The sequence below is a fragment of the Natator depressus genome, chromosome 6 (assembly GCF_965152275.1).
Source record: "Natator depressus isolate rNatDep1 chromosome 6, rNatDep2.hap1, whole genome shotgun sequence".
In the NCBI taxonomy this organism is placed as follows: Eukaryota; Metazoa; Chordata; order Testudines; family Cheloniidae; genus Natator; species Natator depressus.
The window spans coordinates 4382956-4406239 of record NC_134239.1 but is presented as its reverse complement, the minus strand read 5'-3'; the positions used below and the strand labels follow the sequence as shown (position 1 = coordinate 4406239).

Sequence of the window (23284 nt, the reverse complement as noted above, 5' to 3'; positions counted from 1 at the left end):
CTTCTACCACTGAGAATAGTCTAGAACCATCCTCTCTGGAACCACCTCTCAGGTAGTTGAAAGTAGCTATCAAATCCCCCCTCATTCTTCTCTTCTGCAGAGTAAACAAGCCCAGTTCCCTCAGCCTCTCCTCATAAGTCATGTGTTCCAGACCCCTAATCATTTTTGTTGCCCTTCGCTGGACTCTCTCCAATTTATCCACATCCTTCTTGTAGTGTGGGGTCCAAAACTGGACACAGTACTCCAGATGAGGACTCACCAATGTCGAATAGAGGGGAACGATCACGTCCCTCGATCTGCTCGCTATGCCCCTACTTATACATCCCAAAATGCCATTGGCATTCTTGGCAACAAGGGCACACTGCTGACTAATATCCAGCTTCTCATCCACTGTCACCCCTAGGTCCTTTTCTGCAGAACTGCTGCCTAGCCATTCGGTCCCTAGTCTGTAGTGGTGCATTGGGTTCTTCCGTCCTAAGTGCAAGACCCTGCACTTATCCTTATTGAACCTCATCAGATTTCTTTTGGCCCAATCCTCAATTTGTCTAGGTCCCTCTGTATCCTATCCCTGCCCTCCAGCGTATCTACCACTCCTCCTAGTTTAGTATCATCCGCAAATTTGCTGAGGGTGCAATCCACACCATCCTCCAGATCATTTATGAAGATATTGAACAAAACCGGCCCCAGGACCGACCCCTGGGGCATTCCACTTGACACCGGCTGCCAACTAGACATGGAGCCATTGATCACTACCTGTTGAGCCCAACAATCTAGCCAACTTTCTACCCACCTTATAGTGCATTCATCCAGCCCATACTTCTTTAACTCGCTGACAAGAATACTGTGGGAGACAGTGTCAAAAGCTTTGCTAAAGTCAAGGAACACCACGTCCACTGCTTTCCCTTCATCCACAGAACCAGTAATCTCATCATAGAAGGCGATTAGATTAGTCAGGCATGACCTTCCCTTGGTGAATCCTTGCTGACTGTTCCTGATCACTTTCCTCTCATGTAAGTGCTTCAGGATTGATTCCTTGAGGACCTGCTCCATGATTTTTCCGGGGACTGAGGTGAGGCTGACCGGCCTGTAGTTCCCAGGATCCTATTTCTTCCCTTTTTTAAAGATTGGCACTACATTAGCCTTTTTCCAGTCATCCGGGACTTCCCCCGTTCGCCACGAGTTTTCAAAGATAATGGCCAATGGCTCTGCAATCACAGCCGCCAATTCCTTTAGCACTCTTGGATGCAACTCGTCCGGCCCCATGGACTTGTGCACGTCCAGCTTTTCTAAATAGTCCCTAACCACCTCTTTCTCCACTGAGGGCTGGCCATCTACTCCCCGTGCTGTGATGCCCAGCGCAGCAGTCTGGGAGCTGTCCTTGTTCGTGAAGACAGAGGCAAAAAAAGCATTGAGTACATTAGCTTTTTTCACATCCTCTGTCACTAGGTTGCCTCCCTCATTCAGTAAGGGGCCCACACTTTCCTTGGCTTTCTTCTTGTTGCCCACATAACTGAAGAAACCCTTCTTGTTACTCTTGACATCTCTTGCTAGCTGCAGCTCCAGGTGCGATTTGGCCCTCCTCATTTCATTCCTACATGCCCGAGCAATATTTTTATACTCTTCCCTGGTCATATGTCCAACCTTCCACTTCTTGTAAGCTTCTTTTTTATGTTTAAGATCCGCTAGGATTTCACCTTTAAGCCAAGCTGGTCGCCTGCCATATTTACTATTCTTTCGACTCATCGGGATGGTTTGTCCCTGTAACCTCAACAGGGATTCCTTGAAATACAGCCAGCTCTCCTGGACTCCTTTCCCCTTCATGTTAGTCCCCCAGGGGATCCTAACCGTCCATTCCCTGAGGGAGTCGAAGTCTGCTTTCCTGAAGTCCAGGGTCTGTATCCTGCTGCTTACCTTTCTTCCCTGTGTCAGGATCCTGAACTCAACCAACTCATGGTCACTGCCCCCCAGATTCCCATCCACTTTTGCTTCCCCCACTAATTCTTCCCGGTTTGTGAGCAGCAGGTCAAGAAAAGCTCCCCCCCTAGTTGCCTCCTCTAGCACTTGCACCAGGAAATTGTCCCCTACGCTTTCCAAAAACTTCCTGGATTGTCTATGCACCGCTGTATTGCTCTCCCAGCAGATATCAGGAAAATTAAAGTCACCCATGAGAACCAGGGAGTGCGATCTAGTAGCTTCTGCGAGTTGCCGGAAGAAAGCCTCATCCACCTCATCCCCCTGGTCCGGTGGTCTATAGCAGACTCCCACCACTACATCACTCTTGTTGCTCACACTTCTAAACTTAATCCATAGACACTCAGGTTTTTCTGCAGTTTCGTACCGGAGCTCTGAGCATTCATACTGCTCCCTTACATACAGTGCTACTCCCCCACCTTTTCTGCCCTGCCTGTCCTTCCTGAACAGTTTATAACCATCCATGACAGTACTCCAGTCATGTGAGTTATCCCACCAAGTCTCTGTTATTCCAATCACGTCATAATTCCTTGACATCACCAGGACCTCCAGTTCTCCCTGCTTGTTTCCAAGGCTTTGTGCATTCGTATATAAGCACTTGACATAACCTGCTGATTGCCCCTCCTTCTCAGTATGAGGCAGGAGCCCTCCCCTCACAGACTTTCCTGCCTGTGTTTCCTCCCGGTATCCCGCTTTCCCACTTACCTCAGGGCTTTGTCTCCTTCCCCCGGTGAACCTAGTTTAAAGCCCTCCTCACTAGGTTAGCCAGCCTGCTCGCAAAGATGCTCTTCCCTCTCTTCGTAAGGTGGAGCCCGTCTCTGCCCAGCACTCCTCCTTCATGGAACACCATTCCATGGTCAAAGAATCCAAAGCCTTCTCTCCGACACCACCTGCGTAGCCATTCATTGACTTCCACGATTCAACGGTCCCTACCCAGGCCTTTTCCTTCCACGGGGAGGATGGACGAGAACACCACTTGCGCCTCAAACTCCTTTATCCTTCTTCCCAGAGCCACGTAGTCCGCAGTGATCCGCTCAAGGTCATTCTTGGCAGTATCATTGGTGCCCACGTGGAGAAGCAGGAATGGGTAGCGATCCGAGGGCTTGATGAGTCTCGACAGTCTCTCCGTCACATCACGAATCTTAGCCCCTGGCAAGCAGCAGACTTCTCGGTTTTCCCGGTTGGGGCGGCAGATAGATGACTCAGTCCCCCGGAGGAGAGAGTCCCCGACCCCCACCACCCGCCTCCTTCTCTTGGGAGTGGTGGTCGTGGAATCCCCAACCTCAGGACAGTGCATCTCATGCCTTCCAACCAGCGGAGTCTCCTTCTGCTTTCTCCCCCCCGACGTATCATCTGGTCCACTCTCCGCAATGGTACCTGTGGAGAGAACATGAAAGCGGTTAGTTACCTGTGTCCGCGTTGCTGGAATCTGGACATTCCCCCTTCTTCTTCTGGAGGTCACATGTTGCCAAGCTTCTTCACTGGCCTCTTGGCTCCGCTGTGCAACCTGCTCTAAATATTTAGAGCTTTGTGCCTGTAGAAGCATATCCTGACTTTTGTCCAGAAAATCCTCAGATTCTCGTATGCAACGCATGGTCGTTATCTGTTGCTCCAGACCTTCAATCTTCTCTTCCAATATGGAGACCAGCTTGCACTTTGTATAGACAAAGTCGCTTCTGTCCTGTGGAAGAAAGACAAACATTGCACATCCAGTGCAGGTCACAACAGCTGAACCCCGGCCCCTTCCATATCATCTTCGTACTATGAGCTTCCTCAGAGAAGTTGGCAAGATGTAAGCCTCACTGGGCTCACTCCAGGCAAACTCCCAGGCAAACTCCTGCTGTGTGCTGCTCTGCTGTTCCCGCTGCTCAGCTGGTTCGCCGCCGCTCAGCTGGTTCGCGAAGCTCGGGCTATTTTTAAACAGCCAGGCTTCCCTGAAACAAACAAACAGATCATTTCAGCCTTTAATTGAAATGACATTCATGGGAGGCGAAGGAAGGAACAATGCTGAGAGGAAAAATTTCTGAACTTATTTACCTATCAAAAGAAGGAAAGAGCTTTACAAGGGAGGGAGAAGAATGATGGAAAAGGAGAGAAAAATTGTTTTAATGGAAGGGGGAAAACTCATCCATCGAGTCAGATAATGTCTATCCTAAGTCCATTGCATTGACTCAGCTATGGTGTGCAGCAGCGCCGTAGTGTAGATGCTTTCCACGTTGATGGAAGAGTTTTTCCTTCAATGTGGTTAATCCACGTCTCCAAGAGGCAGTAGCTCGGTCAATGGAAGAATTACACTGAGGGTCTGTACAAGCTAACTGCCTTGCACAGGCTGTGAAAAGATTCCCCGCCCTGTGCTTCAGAGCTCTGTTGATCTAATTTTTAAGCGTAAACCAGGCATCAGAGAAGCTGCCCATGGAAAAGACCAGTTGTCAAATCTAGTCCTATTTCATTGTCAGGTGTTTGTCAAACCTCCTCTTAAAAAACTCCACTGGTGGAGATTCCACAACCTTCCTGGGCAAGTTAGGTCAGTGCTTAGCCACCCTCACTGTTGGGATGTTTTTCCTATTGTCCAATCTAAACCGCCCATGCTGGAATTGACGACCATCGGTTCTATCCTTCCCCTACTCCCACATTGTTTTGCAATTTTATTCGTAAACTCTGTGTGACGGGTTGTGTCACAGAAACCCCTTTGGGACTGCCACCTGATGTTTTTTTATGAGAAAGCCAGCTCCTGTCCTGTGATCATCTGCCTGCGGGAGGGGAATGTTCCACCTTGTAACAGGGAGGCCGTCCCAGCTGATGACTGCTAGGAAGTTGCAGGTTGGCAGGGGAGAGGCCCTCCCTGGGGTGCACAGAATCATGTACCCCAAAGGTGGAAGTTGGGGTCGTGGTAACAGCTGAGGTGGGCACAGACCCCAGGGACTCTGTAGCTGGAAGCAAGCCAAACCTGCGGGAAAGAGGAGGATTGTGCTGGCCAGGGAAGGGTCTGTCCTAGCTGGAAGCTGTGAGCCCACAGCTGGACCATGGTCCCCTTCCCTTTTTGGGGACACAGGAGTGTCTGGCCCAGTGGGGAGCCTAGAGAGGAAGGTGAGGGGAGACCGGAGGGTCTGCCCACATTTTGTAGGGGGGCTTTTTCCCAGGAGGAGGGTGAAAAATCTGCACTTAAAAGTCCAGACTCCTCTCCCGTGAATCAGGTTTTAAGGGAAGACTGGGGGTCAGACCTCCTGGAGGGGAGTGCCCACCCAGCTGACCTTTGGGAGCAGAAAGTGGGGTAACTGAGGGGATCTTACCGATCCAGAGCACTCTATTTAAGAATGTTATCCCTGTGACCCTTATAAAAAATAACACTCTGTCTTCAAGGCTGTGGAAGAAAAACTGCACTTGGGAAGCTTCACAAGAGGGAGTGGCCAAGGGTAGGCATGGGTGCAGTGCCCCTTTCCTTGCCAAAGCCTCAAACACAGGCCTGAATTAAAAGCCTTCTCTAAAGAGGCAGAAGAATCTGCATCAGAGCCCCTACCAGGGTACACAAAGGAATTGGGAAATGCAATAGACACTCAACAAGCTAAATTGTGTGAACAAAGCCTGTCCGCTGAAGATTTCCTGTTAATCTTGTGTCTTTTGCTACTTCATCTGTGGGTCAAGAAAAAGGATAATACCAGTGGTAAATCCTTTAAACATGTGGGACACACCTGCTTTGTGGGGAAAAAAAAGCTTTGTTCATGCTAGGGATGGTGGCAAGACAGTCCCACAAGCATGTTGCTTTTCAGCTCATACCTGTAAACAGGCTGGAACCTTGGCACCGCAGCAAAAGCATAACAGACCTACCCTGCTGTGTGGAAGGGGAAACTGAGGCACACCACCTCAAGGCATTTGTGGCTAAACGCCAAGACAACTCCACTTTAACAGATATTGCTGTCTGCATTCTGTTAGCAATACTACACCCCAAGTTGTTTTCAGGCATGTGGGGACCAGGGGGGAGGGATAGCTCAGTGGGTTGAGCATTGGCCTGCTAAACCCATGGTTGTGAGTTCAATCCTTGAGGGGGCCATTTAAGAATCTGAGGTAAAAATTGCGGATTGGTCCTGCTTTGAGCAGGGGCTTGGACTAGATGACCTCCTGAGGTCCCTTCCAACCCTGATATTCTATGATTTTGTGATACCAGGAACCCCAAACCTTGCTCGAACACCCATGAATGACCTCCTACGGTTTAAAGGTACTAAAAGGGATTGTGACCTGAAACCAACAGGGATTTTACAGGTACTACCTCTGCCATGGACAGTGTCCAAGTCTCTGGCAATATGTTCAGGAGGAGGGTGTGACGTTACACCCCATAATGCTTTCTAGAAATATGCTTATGAGTGTAAATATGACATAACTGGAATATGTGTTATGCTAGATAGGCCATCTAACATATCTCTACAAAGGTTATGATCTACTGAATATATTCCTTCTATTTGTATGCACGTATCATTTTTGTAGTTGGAGTTAAGAATATTGGCTGTGTATTTTAAGTAGCCTAGTAGAGCATTTGGTCAGCTTGTGGAGTAAGGAATGTGCACGTTAACTGCACAATCAAGAAGCACTTAATAGACAATAGAACTTGGGGATGCCAATCCACATCTGAGCTTCCCCAGAAATGTGGTTTGGCTGGTAAGGAACTCAATCATGCAGGGGCATCTGACTTGCCCATGTGACTCCAAAACTCCATTTTGTAACTGGATTCGACACATGGAGTGGGAGGGGTGTCCACCCAGAGGAGAAAGTCTATAAAAATCCCTGGGAGACCCCTTCATTTTGTCTTCAGCTGGCTCAAGAGATAGCCTCTCCACCCCCAAGAATACCTGAAAGAAACTGGAACAGAGGACAGTAAGTACAGGGGGTGTGAGTGATTGCTGGACCCAGACTAGAGGGAGACTAGTCTGTAAAAGGAAGCTTAATGGAACACCAATGAGGGTGAGGGTTTTATCTGTATTCAGTTTTATTACTGTATTAGAGATAGATCTGCGTGTTTTATTTTGTTTTTTACTTGGTAATTCACTTTGTTGGGTCTGTTACTACGTGAAACCACTTAAATCCTATTTTCTGTACTTAATAAAATCACTTTTTACTTATTAATTAACCTGGAGTATGTATTAGTACCAGGGTGGTGGTGGGGGGGCAAACAGCTGTGTATATCTCTCTATCAGTGTTAAAGAGGGCGAACAATCTTTGAATTTAGCCTGTGTAAGTATTATACAGGGTAAAATGAATTTATTCAGGGTTTGGACCCCATTGGGAGTTGAGCATCTGAGTGTTAAAGACAGGAACATTTCTTGAGCTGCTTCCAGGAAAACCTACAGCTGTTAGGGGACATGGTTCAGACCTGGGTCTGGGTTTGCAGCAGGCTAGCGGGTCTGGCTCAAACCAGGCAGGGCACTGAAGTCCCAAGCTGCCAGGGCAGGAAAGCAGGGGCAGAAGGAGTCCCGGTACATAAGTTGATAGCTCCGAAGGGGGTTTCTGTGATCCAACCCGTCACAGGTGGGTGCTCAGCGCTCTCTGCAAGTCCAGTCCTTTTGAGGTGCTTCAAGCTTGACTCCAGTAAGCAGCTTCACTCTTCTTGCCTTTGTCCCCCACCTGAGACCCAAACCCATAAAGGGAGTGAGTGCTAATGGGAATCAAACTTGTATTAGCATTCTTTAAACATCACTGTTTTTCCCCACTCAGCCATGTGAAAGCTGTATCCCTGGCTGGTCTGTGTCAGCATAACTCTATTGATGCCAATGGACCAGGTGTAAATAAGTAATGCTCTATTCAAGTTAATTGCTCAGATCTCCTGCTAATGTACATTGGCCATAAACACTACGTAATTCAAAGGGGCCAGATCCCCAGCTGGCATAAATCAGCTTTGATCCTCTGAAATCAGTGGGCCAGAACCTTAGGTGGTGTGAAGCACAGAAGCCCCATCGAAGTCTCTACACCAGATTCTTTGCTGGTGTAACTGACATTGGTCATTTGGAGCTTCTGGGTGGTGTAAATTGCAGTGTTCCCGTTGAAGTCAACAGGCCAGAGCCACCGCGGGTGTGACTCCTGTGCCAATTTGCACCTGCAGAGGATCTGAGCTAAGGATCACCAATGCACAGCCTCCTTTGGCTAACTTCTATACTATGGCCATACGAATCAGAGCTGGCTGACAATGGCACTTGTATTTATTAAAACTCTCACAAATTATGCTTTTGGTATTTGGTCCGCTTGAGTCCAGGTGTACGCAAGAAACTTTTTGTCAGTATAGCGATGTGGGTTAGGCGTGTGATTTTTTTTTTAAGCAACATTTCAGTACCAGCAAAATCCACAGGTCCTGTCTACACTTGCATTCTTACAGTGGCACCTCTGTAGCGCCTCAGTGTAGAGGGTATCAGTGTTGTTCTCTTGTCTGCAGAGGTAATCCACCTCCTTGAGAGGTGCTAGCTAGTGCTGCCTACTTGAGGACTTAGGCTGGCTTAACTACGTGGCTTGGGGTGTGATGTTTCCACACCCCTGAGTCACAAAACCGGTTTCTAGTGTAACCCAGCCCCTAATGGAGATGCAGGTATAATGGCAAAAAAAAAATTTAAAAAGTGCTTTTGCTGATTTAGTTATTTCTTTTGGGGAATGGATATAAGTTATAGAGGCAAAAATGCTCTTTTGCTCGCATAAACTGAGGCTACGCTAGGCGGGTTTGCTGGTATAGCTGTACCAGTGTAGCCAAACAGGCAAACCTTTCTAGGGTAGACTGGGCCAAACAAATAGCTTTTTCCATCATTGGTCATTTATGCTTCATCACTCCAGCCTTTGACACTCTCGATGTGAAGAGGTTCTGAAAGAGAAATATTCCATTAAACCTGGAAAGACCAAGATTCCAGCAAATAAAAAGTTCTCTGGGAGCGTTTTGCAGAGGGAAAATTTGGAGTGAATGTAACATACGAGCTAAATGCAACATGCCCCCGTCTAGTGGCTGGTCCGTAGAGAAGATAAAAGTCTATTACGGAGACCAGCAAACGGAGTAACTATGTGCTCAAGGCCCTGTGCTTTGGTGCTGAAGGTCTTGGGTCCTATAAGCAATTATGACACATAGTTTTGGTGCAGGATGTGTTTTCTAGGCCTTGGGATTTGTGCACAGTTAAGTTTCTAGGGGAGTAGTTGCCTGCAAATGGTCACATTGTCCTTGCTTGAATGTGCAGGGTTAAGGAGACAGTGCAAGGAAAGTGTCCACCATAGCGCCCCTGCACAGATATAATGCACGACTGCATTCTCTTTGCTTTCCTGAGACCAAGCATCGCTCCTTGCTAATCCCCTTTTGGCTGCGAGCTATCCCGCAAAAAACAGGGGGAGAAGCAGGGAGGAGATAGGCTCATGTTTCCCCTCCCTCTTAGAAGGCAGCAGAAATGACTGGACCTGGACGGGAGGAGGTGATGTTCCCTATCGGCCTACCGTAAGTCCCACTGAAGTTAATAGATCTGTTGATTTCATGCCTGGGTCCCATTGATTTCCATGTGAATTAGGCACCTAAATACCTGTCAGGATCTAGGCTGGCTGTGCCTAACAGGCATAATCGGGACCTGTACGATGCAAGGAAAAGTCCAGCTCTTCCTTTTCTGCGATCAAATCTATTGTCCCCACTGGAGGGTGTTGCTGCGAGTTTACCAGTCCCTTCTAGCGAGCTCCGTGTACCATGAGCGCAGAGGTCAGCGCGGTGGGCCGTCCAAGTAGTTGGTTCTTGTGGGGTTCTCCGTCCCTTGGTGGGTCCCCATTAAACACTTTGCCTTCTGAGAGCCTCAGGTGCTTTAATGCTCTGCTTACAACTTCCCATCCCTGGCCTCTGGCCCTGCTCTCAGGCTGCCTGCTACTTGTCCTTCCACGGGTGCCTTCCAGTCTGCTGCCTCTGGCTGGACCCTGCTCATTCTCAGCAGCTCCCTGGCTGACCCTCATCCTCTCCTGCCCTCTGGGTGTCACCGCCTTGCCTGTTCACACGGACCCCTCCACTGTCAGGATGCGGAAATTCGGTAGAGACAACGCCCTCTGGTGGACATACATGAACCAGATTCCCTCTCAGAATGAGCTGTGGCCCCATCCTTTTCCTCCAGCTAATTCTGGAATGGGGTGGGAGGTGGGGCCTGACCATGAGGAAGCAGGTTCATTACACTATCTCTAAAGGGCCCAGCACCATAACACACATTCCCACTCCTGTCCCTGGACACGCTCTGCTCCACATTCCCTTGTTTGTGTGATGCCTCTCAGATGCACAAGGGTAGTGTGGGAGCAGAGAAATTCAGTACACTCAAAAACAACGAGGAGTCCTGTGGCACCTTGGAGACGAACACATTTATTTAGGGATAAGCTTTTGTGGGCTATAACCAACTTCGTCAGGTGCACGGAGTGGCAGTACACTCAGTCCACGCAGTGCTTCCTTGCTCAGCATTGGTCCACAGTCAGCTTGGAACCACTGAGCAGACTAAGGCGCTTCTGGGAAGGAAATGGCCTGGGGACTTTAGACTTTCTTTAGGATGGAGATTGCAGGAAAAACCAGCCCCCCTTCAGTACACAAAGCTCACCGTGTATCAACAATTCTGCCCATGAGTTCCATTACATCGCACCTAAGGCTTTCTCAGCTGAAACGAATTCAGTGCACTTACGCATGGACTATTTCATGGAAAAGACTTTAGCAGAGCCGTGTGAGGTGTGGTGGGGGGAAAAGACTGAAACATCGGGGTGGGGGGGGCTGTAGCACAACAGGATTGAGGGGATCAGCAGAGCTGTGTGGACAGGCTATGACTGCAATTCCAGGGACTCCAGGAAAAGTATTAGAGGGGTTATTACAGGTCAGGTCTGCCTATCTGAGTTCCTTATGTGGCTGCTATTCTCACAGGGCTGGAGCACCTTGCAATCTGGAGTTGGCGCTGCAGGCGGAGGTAGCTCTCTGGCGCCCTCTGCTGCTGCCTGCTCACATCAGTCAACAACTTCTTCGGGTGTCACGCCCTTCGCAGGTTATGTTGCTCCAATATCATTCTCGAAAAGGTTTTGGGGCACCTAGAAATGTAAATACTATTGACTGTCGAAATCTCATTGACGGGGGTGGGGGCAGGGACATGAACCCACCTCATCTAACGGGCTCGCACCCGAGATGTTGCTCTAGCCAGTCCCCAGCCTCCAGTTGTGTCTTTGCCCCCACTACGGCTAGCCTCCCTGCCCTGCCACAGGCCCCCTAAGTGCTCGGCTATCTATGCTCTCAACTAAAGTGTGTTGGTAGAGAGTGTGTGTGTGTGTGTGTGTGTGTGTGTGTGTGCGTGTGTGTGTGTGTGTGTGTGTGTGTGTGTGTGTGTGTGCGCACGTATCCTACATATTTAATGAAATGGAAACCAAGGGGATGCAAATTAGGATTTCATGCAGAGCTGGGGGCATATATGGAATCCTGTAGATTCGAGATGAGATGGACAGAACTGGAATGGCAGGGGATCCAGGAGTAGAAATAGAAATGCCAGGAGGGATGCGACAGATCCAAATCAAGTGCACTGTCTATTTAGGGAGTGGGTGGATTTTCAAAATATTCTTTTCTGTCTTTAGCAACTGGTTTTAATCTTTGTTTATTCCGCTCTGAATTCACCCAAGCAGTTCTGAACACAGAGGCTTCTCTTTGCATTATTTTTAAACAGGAAGTTAAGTCTGTACATGGGTCCATAGATTTTAAGGCCAGAAAAGGTCATGATTATCAGTGAGTCTCATGTCCTGCATGCCACAGGTCAGAATATTCCAATCATTCCTGCAGCGAAGGGAATTATTCTACCCTATGGGAGAGCCTGTTTCGTAACCTGTGGCAGTGATAGCAGTTTCAGTTTAAAACATGTTTATTCTGTCCATATTCTTTCGCTGTTTCCCCATGGTATTAAGGTGCATCCAATCAAGATGTCTCTGTCCTGGTCTCCAAGGTCTGGGCAGAGGGTGTGTGGGCTATAGAGAGAGAGGTGGATTTGTAGGTCTGACATGAGTAGAATTAATAGTAATATTTGACTGATACTAATATTGTCACTGGAACAACAGTTCTGAATTTCAAATGTATCTTCTGTGCAGTTCTGCAGTTACAAATCAAATAATTAGTCTCTGTCTCTGTCTAGTCCCTCATAGGGAATTCTCTGCTGGTAATTTCTTTAATTCCCCTGTGAGGAACAAGGTAATGCACTTTGGAGATTATGCGTGCTGGTTCAAAATAATCACCCTGGCTCCGGCAACAAAACAAAAATGCAAATTCCAGGGAGGTTACACTTCCAGGACCTGACGCGATTAATTTAGTCTCATTGACCCATCTCTCCAGAAACGGTATTAGCTTCTGACCATTTTAATAAGCTCTCGGTGGGATGAGGAAAAAGTTTGTGCCTGCCAAACTGAGATTGCGTAACTTGGCAAGCAAGTTTCCAAATGTGGTTAAAGTGGGTCCACTGTGCATCATTAAAATCGGAATGTGTTTCAAAGACACTGCAAACATTCATTGAAATCACCAGGTCCCAGAGATAAATGAACAAGCTTGATGATTGCTGTCCTAACTTTGGGAACTCTGAGAAGCTTCTTCACCCAAAAGAGTCCTGTCAAAAGAGAAGCAGGATTTATACAAAGACAACGAGGAGTATTTGTGGCACCTAAGAAACTAACACATTTATCTGGACATAAGCTTTCATGGGCTAAAACCCACATCATTAGATGCAGAAAGTGGAAAAAAACAGTAAGCTGGTATACAGACACAGTACATGAAAAGATGGGAGTTGCCTTACCAAGTGGAGGGTCAGTGCTAACGAGATAATTCAGTTGAAGTGGAAGTGGGCTAATCTCAACAGTAGAATACCAAGGGAGGACAAATCACTTTTGAAGTGGTAATGGGGCCAGTGGAGACAGAGTGGCCCATTTCAAACTATTGACAAGAAGGTGTGAGTAACAGTAGGGGGAAATTAGTTTTTATAGTGACCCATCCACTCCCGGTCTTTATTCAGGCCTAATTTGATGGTGTCCAGTTTGCAAATTAATTCCAGTTCTGCAGTTTCTCATTGGAGTCTGTTTTTGAAGCCGGGACAGGGGGTGGGGAGTAAGAGGAGCCCATATAAGAAAAAGACCCCAAAATCGGGACTGTCCCTATAAAATCGGGACATCTGGTTACCCTACTGGTCCACCAAGGGCATCCATTCTAGGCCCCCAGCTCCTCAGCCAACACCTCTCTTAGACAGAGATCTGTATCTCTCCCCCTCCTAACTGGGGATTTTCCAGTTCACTGCCTACACTGTGATATCCCCTGCAAATCAGACTGCCTAAACAGGCCAGCTTCTGTGCTTTGCTTTCTCATCAGAAGGATTATGAACAGTGTAATTGCCAGCAGTTATAAATTACTACACAGACCTTGATAAGCTGGCACATGTATTCTTAAGGTGAAATTATTTCAGAGAAAACATATTAAAAACAATAAGAGAACCTATACACCTGCTAATAAGCTTACCCCAAATCACCTCCCAAATCCAGCAGGGGCTCTGGTAGGAGTCAGTCTTTCAAACCGCACTTAGGGCCTAATATACTTTTGGGGCTAACCATCTCAAAGAGGGAATACCCTACAGGCATAAATCCTAAGTCTTGGGACTAGCAACAGCACATTAACCTTGTATTATTGGCAGGGGACCTGACATATCATGTTCACTGCAGCTCTACCCCTTCCATTTCACCCCAGTTACAGATGTTTTGACGCCCTCCCTGAGCTTGGGGCCTTGGTACATTTGTTCTCCCTCCCTGCCAACCTACATCAGCCCTGACCATATGTCATGTGTTTTCCTGCATTCTGTCATGTATTAGGCTTTGCGTGGGGTACTGCCTCCTAGTGGCTGCTCACAGACTGACATTGATTTTGTCGGTCATCAGCATCACTGGGGTTGTCTGCGCTAAGACGGGTGCCACTTTTAGCTAAAACATAGGCGCAGCCTAGGAAATTTCCTACCTTGTAATCTGTGGCCAAATTGCAGTGCACCAAAGGGCCAGAGAATGGAGCTACACTGATTGACACCAGCTGAGGATCTGGCCCAGGCCGTGCAGTATAAGCCTGTGCCTGACAGTCCCGGTCTAGCCATGGCACGGAGGAACTTTATTGCTGGCACAAAGATTCTTAAGTTTTGGGAGAGTCGTGACATTCAAACAGTGACAACAGGTTTAAGTCATAGTAGAATCTGTTCTGGCAACCAGAGATGGAGTAAGGTCTCCCAGGGCCCTAGGCCAGAGCAAGTGGGGGAGCCCCCAGCATCGGAAACAATGGCTCAGTCCCACCCATAGTCCCACCCCATTCTGCTCCTTTCAGGGACAGATATAAACCATATTCATTAGAGCAGAAACCAACCTCTAACCAGTGGGTGTTAGGAAGAAACTTTCTACAAACAAGTTATCACATTGTGAGAGGGATGGACAACGAGAATAAGGTTATCCTGACTGTTAGGGGGCTTATTCCTTCACCCACTTACTTCCCTGGTCCTTCTCGTATGAACAGAGAGCAACAATACCCAAAGTCCAAAGGTGCAAACAACTTGATGTTTATTGGGGTGAACTTCCAGCAAACATGATTCCAGTCTCCTTCCTTAGTGTCCTCCTTCCCGGCTCTGACACCACAGAGCATTACACCTCTGTCTCTGTTCCCATTCCTGCCCTTAGCCAAACATGATTCCAATTTCTTTACCTCCATTCCCTGTTCCCATCTCCCCCACCCACACACTCACCCACTCCCACCCACACCCACACCCACTCACTTCCTGATTGGCTACAGATTATATAGTAAAACTTGAGTTCAGCTTAGCTATACCTTAACCAATCATTTTCCTGAAATTTAACTAACCAATCCTAACAGATTGTAACATGATTATGTAACCAATTATATCCCACCACCTTAATCATTTTACACCCAGCAAAATTAATTATACAGCAGACAGGAACAATCACAGAACCAGACAGAGATTATACAGACAAACAATAGCAAAGTGGGAACTATAATGTCAAAACAATACAGAAGTGAGGATTTCACATCCCAGCTATTGATAAGTGAGTTCTTGCAAGACAGGATGCTATCAAACTAAGTTTCCTTTTACATTTTCTCGGCACTTCCCTTTCTCTGGAGGTGATAGGACAGGATTGTATTCCTAACAGCCCAACAGCACCTTATTTCAATGTGACGAGTTTGGAAGGTGAGGAGGTGACCGGTCGCTTCCCAGCTTATGGCTGCCTCTGCTGCTTAGCCAAAGATCTTAGCCTAAGCACAGGGCCTCAGATTGTCACAGTAAGAGAAGACTCTCACACCAGCAGACAGTGATTTTGATTCTTTCTTTTATACCCCTAACTAGCCAAGTGATAAGAATACACCTAAATTCTTACAGTATAGGCCTTTACAGACAGGCCTGAATATCTATATCCCAACACTGACCCAATAGATATTTTGCAGACTTTCTAGCCAGCATATAGGTAATGGCCCCTGCTGTGAGTCATCAAAGCATGCAAGGGTATGTGATCAGCTCATATGACACTGGTCTCCATCTTGTGCCTGTACTTTTCCACTAACTGTGCTGGGGGCTTTGTTTGGGACAATGAAGTTCCTCCACACTTCAGAAGCTATAAAAGGGGGAAGTGACATCATCACTTGGCTTCACTCCTCCCACAACTGAACACCTGGAAGGATGGCTAGAGGACAAAGACTTTGACTGGGGAAGTGGCCCCAGGTGGGAAAGGAGGAATTTCAGCCTGTTTGTGGAAGATTGGTGAGCTGTTTCTACCATCATGGTGAGACACTGCTTCATTCAAATCCTGTCTAGGTTATAGAACGTAGATTGTGATTTTGTTTTATTTCTTAGGTAATCTACTTTGATCTGTACACTTATTACTTATAATCACTTAAAATCTGTCTTTCAGTAGTTAATAAACCTGTTTTATGTTTTTTGTACCTAAAACAGGGTATTGTTTGACGTGTAAAGGGAAATCTGCTGGTGCATTGTCCTCTCCACATTGAGGGAGGGTGGATGGGGTTATAACTTACACTGGTCAGGCTTCTGACCAGGGCAGGACAATACAGGTCTGAGATCCTAGTCTGGGGAGCAAGAGGGAACTGACTGAACCTATTGTTGGTTCATAGCAGCTGGCAAAAGCATCCATGTAACTCAGCTGGGTGTGTCCCTGCCTGTGAATGTTTGTGTCGGTGCAAGACCTGTTGCATTATTACAATATGGAAGGGAGCTCGGGTTGGTAAGACAGAGAGCTTAGCAGTGCCCCAGTTCCAGGTTGCACCCTGGGAACGCCTGTCACAATCATGCCTCAGGGATTAGGGACCCCAGTGCTCATGAAGAAGCAGGATAAACTCTGATGCTGATAGCAACTGGATGCTGATGGAACTGCTTTGGAGGCAGGATGCAGAATGCCCCGCCTCCTCCTTGTCAGCTCCGCCCCCTCCCATAAAACCTCCTCAGCTGTGCCATTCTTACCCTGTCTATCCATGTAAAGGCCAGGAACAGTATGGCTATAAAACTCTCTTGTGTGTATCTTTTCCCCACTCATGCCAAGCACAGGCAATCTCTGAAAACTGACTGTGTAAAAATGTCACCTGCCTACACCACAGACCTGCTCCCTGTCTGCATTACAGTCACGTCTTCTATCTTCAGTGGCAGAAATCAGTTTTTACTGCTGATTATTTCTGTTAGCTCTGGAGAACTGACAACGAGGAGAAAGAAGGAGCTGGACACTTTCCAATCTGATGCATCATCAGTAAAATTGTTTCTTCAGGTCCCATCGTTTACATCTGGGCAAACCTACTGAAGGTGCTGTGACTGGAGATGTGTCACTAAGGGCCCAGTTGGCTAGTGATGATGATGAATGAGATGGACAATGCCCCATTTGACTCTCAGAGAGCAGGCAAAGTTTTCAAAAAACTCCCAGGTTAGCAGTGAGATATGATCTGAGCAGACTTGGTGTAGATATTAGTGAGAGACAATAAACACTGAGAGCCATGATGCCATTTTTACTAAGTGACTTTTCAAAGAGCTCACTACATCTTAAAGTGAACATGATGCGAGTGACAGGTGTCTGACGGACAGCTCTGGAGACTGAAGACTGCTCTCAATCACCCACATCAGCCACACTGTGGGCAGCTACAATAAAGAATTACACGCCAGCCAGTTCCAACTCATGTGCCTCAATGCTGACCTAGAAGCAACATCTCCAGGGGATGATAGGAGCATTCAGTCTCTGCGGCCTAGTCACTCTTTGCTTTCTCTGCTGAAGTTGCCAACAAGGTACCAATAAGCACTAATTGCAATGGTGGAATCTGTGATGTGGGCAGAGCTGGTCAAACATTTTCCATCAAAATTATTTTTCATTAAATATTAAGCTTTCACCTAAGTGGATTTTTTTTTTGTCCTCTGAAACCTGAATCCCTAAGAGCCCAAATATTTTTGGATTTAATTTGAAAACTAAAATACTTCAATTCTGAAATGCTGCCAGGGTACCTCATGGGAGCTGAAGCTCCAGTAACTCATGCTTCAATTCGCCACTGCATCTCCCATGATGCACTGGGGCCATGAATCTGTAATGATACACCTCCTCCCCTCACCAAGAAGGGAGACCATAGTGCATCGTGGAACAGGTAGGCCAACCAGGGAGTGCGGCCTGTAGAGAAAAGTGGGAGCAAGAGGCTCTTGAACTACAACTCCCATGAGGCACTGCAACAGCATTTCCAAGTCAAAACATTTCAGTGTACAGCCAGAATATGACACATGATGATTTTTCAATGAAAATGTGAAATTTTCAGTGGAAAAACAAATTCCCAACCAGCTCTAGATGTGGCCACCTATCGTGCTAGAAGATGCACTGCGGGACCCAACTCATTGCACAAAGGACATCAGTCAGACTTAAGATAAATCACAATTTCTGATCACTATCAGCTGAGCTTTCAACCTGATGTCTTGAGTGGAAAAGGAGTAAAACTCATTCCCAAGAGTTACTCTGTCCTCCCCTCTTCAGCCTCTTGGATGGTTTATTTTCCTAGAATAGTCACTCAAAAACTATAGCTGGGTTTGATTTTAATGTTTGCCATTTAGTGTCCTGCCCTGCAGGATGCGCAGCTCTAAGGATCTGTGTTTCCTTTTGAAATTTGAATACGTATTTAAACCAGTCTGTTCCGAGGCTGCACTGTTTAATTGCTTAGTACAATTAGGAGATTAGGAGGTTTGGGGTTTGAGGAGGTCTCCTTTGTGGTTCCAGAGTTCCCACTGCAATATAAATGTTATTGCATGATCAGAACATGAATTGTTCCCCAGCTCAGAGAATCATAGAACTGGAAGGGACCTCGAGAGGCCATCAAGTCCATTCACCATGTTTTACGGGACTCTGATCTTGACATACTTATCCCCCAACACGAGCTACTCACTGGGCCAAGACCAGGTGGCCTCAGTGTTCTACACGGTGGCGATCCCCATGCTGAACCCCCGATCTACAGCCTGAGGAACAAGGAGTTGAAGGACGCTCTGGGGAGATCACTCGGGAGGGGAAGTGGTTTCAAGATGAATGCATTTTCTTGTCATTTTAATAACCAATAACAAACCTATTCATCTCCTCTCTTTATTGTTTCAAGGAATGTTGTTGAGGTGGCTGCTCTCTCTGGCACTTGCTCTTTCCATAGGCGATGCAAATAATAACCACATCTCGTAGAAATGCTCACTTAAAGCTTGGCATGAAATCACTGACCTTAAAATAGTTTTAGAGACCCATATCTGCTCACTTTAACAGTCTCTAAGGCTCTACAATTCGATGGTGATGTGCCCTGTATAAGAATGTAGATAGGTGGACAGAGAGGCAGACAGACAGTTTCAGAAGTACATGTCACAGAACGATCATTTTGCCTGAGAGAAGAAACATTTGTACTTTACATTACTCAGTGAATCTCTTGATTAACCTGGTAAAAAGTCACCAGTGAGGAACTGCAGAACAACAAGGGGACTGGCTAAGCCAATGAGATATAATGTCCTATAGGAACAGACATGGGCACATAATAGATGGAAGGGATAATTAAGTTGTCATGGGATAGGAGGGAAGATCCTTTCTTGGATTGAGAACTGGTTAAAAGACAGGGAACAAAGGGTAGGAATAAATGGTAAATTTTCAAAATGGAGAGGGGTAACTGGTGGTGTTCCCCCAGGGTCAGTCCGAGGACCAATCCTGTTCAACTTATTCATAAATGATCTGGAGAAAGGCGTAAACAGTGAGGTGGCAAAGTTTGCAGATGATAATAAACTGTTCAAGATAGTTAAGACCAAAGCAGACTGTGAAGAACTTCAAAAAGATCTCACAAAACTTGGGCAATAAAATGGCAAATGAAATGTAATGTGGAGAAATGTAAAGTAATGCACATTGGAAAAAATAACCCCAACTATACATACAATATGATGGGGGCTAATTTAGCTACAGCTAATCAGGAAAAAGATCTTGGAGTCATCGTGGATAGTTCTCTGAAGACGTCCACACAGTGTGCAGCGGCAGTCAAAAAAGCAAACAGGATGTTAGGAATCATTAGAAAGGGATTGAGAATAGGATGGATAATATCTTATTGCCCTTATATAAATCCATGGTACGCCCACATCTTGAATACTGTGTACAGATGTGGTCTCCTCATCTCAAAAAAGATACACAGGCATGAGAAAAGGTTCAGAGAAGGGCAATTAAAATGATAAGGGGTTTGGAACGGGTCCCATATGAGGAGAGATTAAAGGTGCTAGGACTTTTCAGCTTGGAAAACAGGAGACTAAGGGGGGATATGATAAAGGTATATGAATTCATGAGTGGTGTGGAGAAAGTGAATAAGGGAAAATTATTTACTTGTTCCCATAATATAAGAACTAGGGGCCACCAAATGAAATTAATGGGCAGCAGGTTTAAAACAAATAAAAGGAAGTTTTTCTTCACACAGCGCACAGTCAACCTGTGGAACTCCTTGCCTGAGGAGGTTGTGAAGGCTAGGACTATAACAGGGTTTAAAAGAGAACTGGAAAATTCATGGAGGTTAAGTCCATTAATGGCTATTAGCCAGGATGGGTAAGGAATGGTGTCTCTAGCCTCTGTTTGTCAGAGGGTGGAGATGGATGGCAGGAGAGTGATCACTTGATCATTACCTGTTAGGTTCACTCTCTCTGGGGCACCTGGCATTAGCTACCATTGGTAGACAGGATACTGGGCTGGATGGACATTTGCTCTGACTCAGTATGGCCATTCTTAATCTTCTTATGTTCTTATAATGGGACATGCATGAGTTTTGGTTTGGGGATATTACATTTGACCCGATGTGGCTTTATTTAAATATTTAGGGTCACAGGATAGCAGATTCTTTTGGGTAGGAAAGGAATCATTTCATCCATCTCTCCCTGATCCATGGAGGGCAGATGGTCTGCTGGACTCGGACTCAGCAGACCTGGGTTCATTCTTCTTCTCTGCCACAAACTGGACAAATCACTTACATTGCCCCACAGGTCAGTACCGCCTTTACTGTGATATCAAGTTTAAAAAAGTCTCTCTCCTCACTCTGATGTGTGGTGGTCTGCTCTGCAGAATTGAAGCAGTGAGATAATTGCTGAGCAATGTGGGTAGGGGATAAACAGTAAGGATTTTAAGAAAGACAGTTTTGGGGAAAGGGAATGGCTGAAGGTTTTGAGGCTGAGACAAGGGGCCTTTCCCCTTTGCATCACCAGTTCCAATCCAGGGAGGAGGTCAAGATTCGTGAGCCCAGAAAGATGATGGGTCTTGAAATGGGATACAATTGTTTTCAGCTTTAGGTCACAGATCTTTTTTTCCCACACCCTGTTCAGCGAAAGGAACCAACATGCCATGCACGGAAATAGCAACACAGGGAAAGCCAAAGACAGTATGTCAGCAGAAGAGCAGATGCTGAGATCCATTCTAACTGACTGCACCTCTTTCCACAGCTTTTTCTTTCTTCTAGAAAGCAGGACAGAACATGAGAAAGACGAGTGTTTATTTACCTGTAACTTTATTATTAAATATTATGGTTGTTCCCGGAAGGGCTGAAAGAAGGAAATGAAATGAGTTATGGCAATAAATAAATGTGAGGTAATATGTACCATTTGTGGTGGATTTGAATAAATTAATAAAGAAGAATGACAGGGAGGAAATGGTGTTCATCAGGCTTATTCAAATCTTTCACTGCATGCAGGCAAGTGTCCTCAATCCTCAGAAAAACTGAAACATTTGTAACTGATTTCTGAGGGTATTAAGCTTAGCCTTGAGTGTTTTGTTTTATTTTGCTTTGTTCTGTCTGTTATTCCTTAAAAACACTCAAAACCTATTTTTTATACTTAATAAAATCACTTGTGTTTATTTATAAACTTAGTGTAAGTACCTGGGGGGGGGGTGCAAACAGCTGTGCATATCTCTCTTGCAGTGATATAGAGGGCAAGCATTTATCATTTTATCCTGTATACGCTTTATACAGAGTAAAGTGGATTTATTTGTTGTTCAAATCCCATTGGGAGCTGGGTATCTGTGTACTGGAGACAGGTGTCCTGCTGAGCTGGTTTCAGTCTAGATATGCAACATTAGGGGCGTCACCCAGAGCCTAGGTCTGTGTTGCAGCTGGCGAGTGTGTCTGGCTCAACAAGACAGGGTTCTGGATGACCAGGCTGGAAGGGAAAATGGGCTCAGAGGTAATTTCAGCACATGAGGTGACAGTCCCAATGAGGGTCTCTGTGACCGAAACCGGCACACTATGCACTTGGGTTTCCTTCATTTCCTGTGATGCTTCCCATGTTTTGTCCACTGATCTCAGCTGGGGACTGCAGACCTTGTTGGATTACAAACAAATTTAATAATAATAACAATATAATAATGAGCAAAACTACCACGTGCTCTCCGAAATTATTTTGTAATGGGCTGAGAATTGAATTCACCTGTTTCCACTCCCCACCACTAAACCAGTCCTGAATTAAACAGATTCAAGAACTGGTTAGGAGTTTATTCATTGCTTTCTTCAGGGCATCCTTCACCTCCGTGTTCCTCAGGCTGTAAATGAGGGGGTTCAACATGGGGATCACCAGCATGTAAAACACTGAGGCCACTTTGTCTGTATCCATGGAATAGCTGGAGGCGGGACGTAAATACATGAAGAGGAGGGTGCCATAAAACAGGACCACAGTGGTCAAGTGGAACGTGCAGGTGGAGAAGGCTTTGTGCCGGCCCTCGGCAGAGCGGATCTGCAGGATGGTGGAGGTGATATAGACATAGGAGAGGAGGACAGTCACAAAGCTGCTCCCTGTAATGCAGCTCGTCAGAGCAAACATCACAATCTCATTGATGCGGGTGTCAGAACAGGATAGTGCCAGCAGTGGGGGGACATCACAGAAGAAATTATTGATGATGTTGGAGCTGCAGAATGACAGCCGAAATGTAAAATATGTGTTTAACATTGAATCCACCACCCCCAAAGTGTACACCCCAGCCACCAGCTGTTTACAAAGCTGCCTGGACATGGTGACCGTATAGAGCAGCGGGTTACAGATGGCCACATAACGGTCATACGCCATCACAGCCAGCAAGAGGCACTCAACATCTCCAAAAATAATAGAGAGATACATTTGCACAGCACAGGCAGTGAAAGAAATGCTTTTCCTCTTGGCTAAGAAATTCAGCAGCATCTTAGGGGAAATTATCGAGGAAAAGCAGAGGTCACAGAAAGACAAATTCCTGAGGAAAAAGTACATGGGGGTGTGGAGTCGGGGATCAATTGTGATTAACAAGATCATCCCCCCATTCCCCACCAGGGTGATACCATAAGTCAGTAGGAAGATCCCAAACAGGGGGACCTGCAGCTCCGGACGTTCTGTCAGTCCTGAGAGAATGAATTCAGTCACCTCTGAGTGATTTCCCCCTTCCATCTCCTCTCAAGAGTGATCAGACAGCTAGAGAGATGTGGGCAGGTAGACAGTGAGGAAAACCTGTCACTTCTCTGTTATGAAGTAAGTTAAGATAAATGGAGATCAGTTTCTTAACGGACATCAGTACCCGATCCGGGAAGGGCTTATCCACAGAGCCAGATGTTCACAGCTGGTTATTCCAGGTGTTCAATAAAATGGACACACTGTGCAAATACAATGACACGCAGGTTAATTATGCCCCCCACACAAACACTCCTGTTCATTAATCCAAACATAAAACAATGACTCGTGACCCTGCTGTGACAGAATCAGTCTGAAGGGATTATTCCTTATCTAAAGAATTGGTGAGAGTAAAGGAGTTTCAATCTTTTGAC

The 23284-nt window shown here is 46.3% G+C and overlaps 1 protein-coding gene across 1 annotated transcript; it reads right to left on the bottom strand.

Moving 5' to 3' along the window:
* Positions 1–21971: 21971 nt before the first annotated feature.
* LOC141989850 (olfactory receptor-like protein OLF2) lies at positions 21972–22910 on the bottom strand. Its single transcript, XM_074956772.1, has one exon. It carries the CDS (start codon positions 22908–22910, stop codon positions 21972–21974), a length of 939 nt encoding a protein of 312 aa, XP_074812873.1.
* Between the last annotated feature and the right edge of the window lie 374 nt (positions 22911–23284).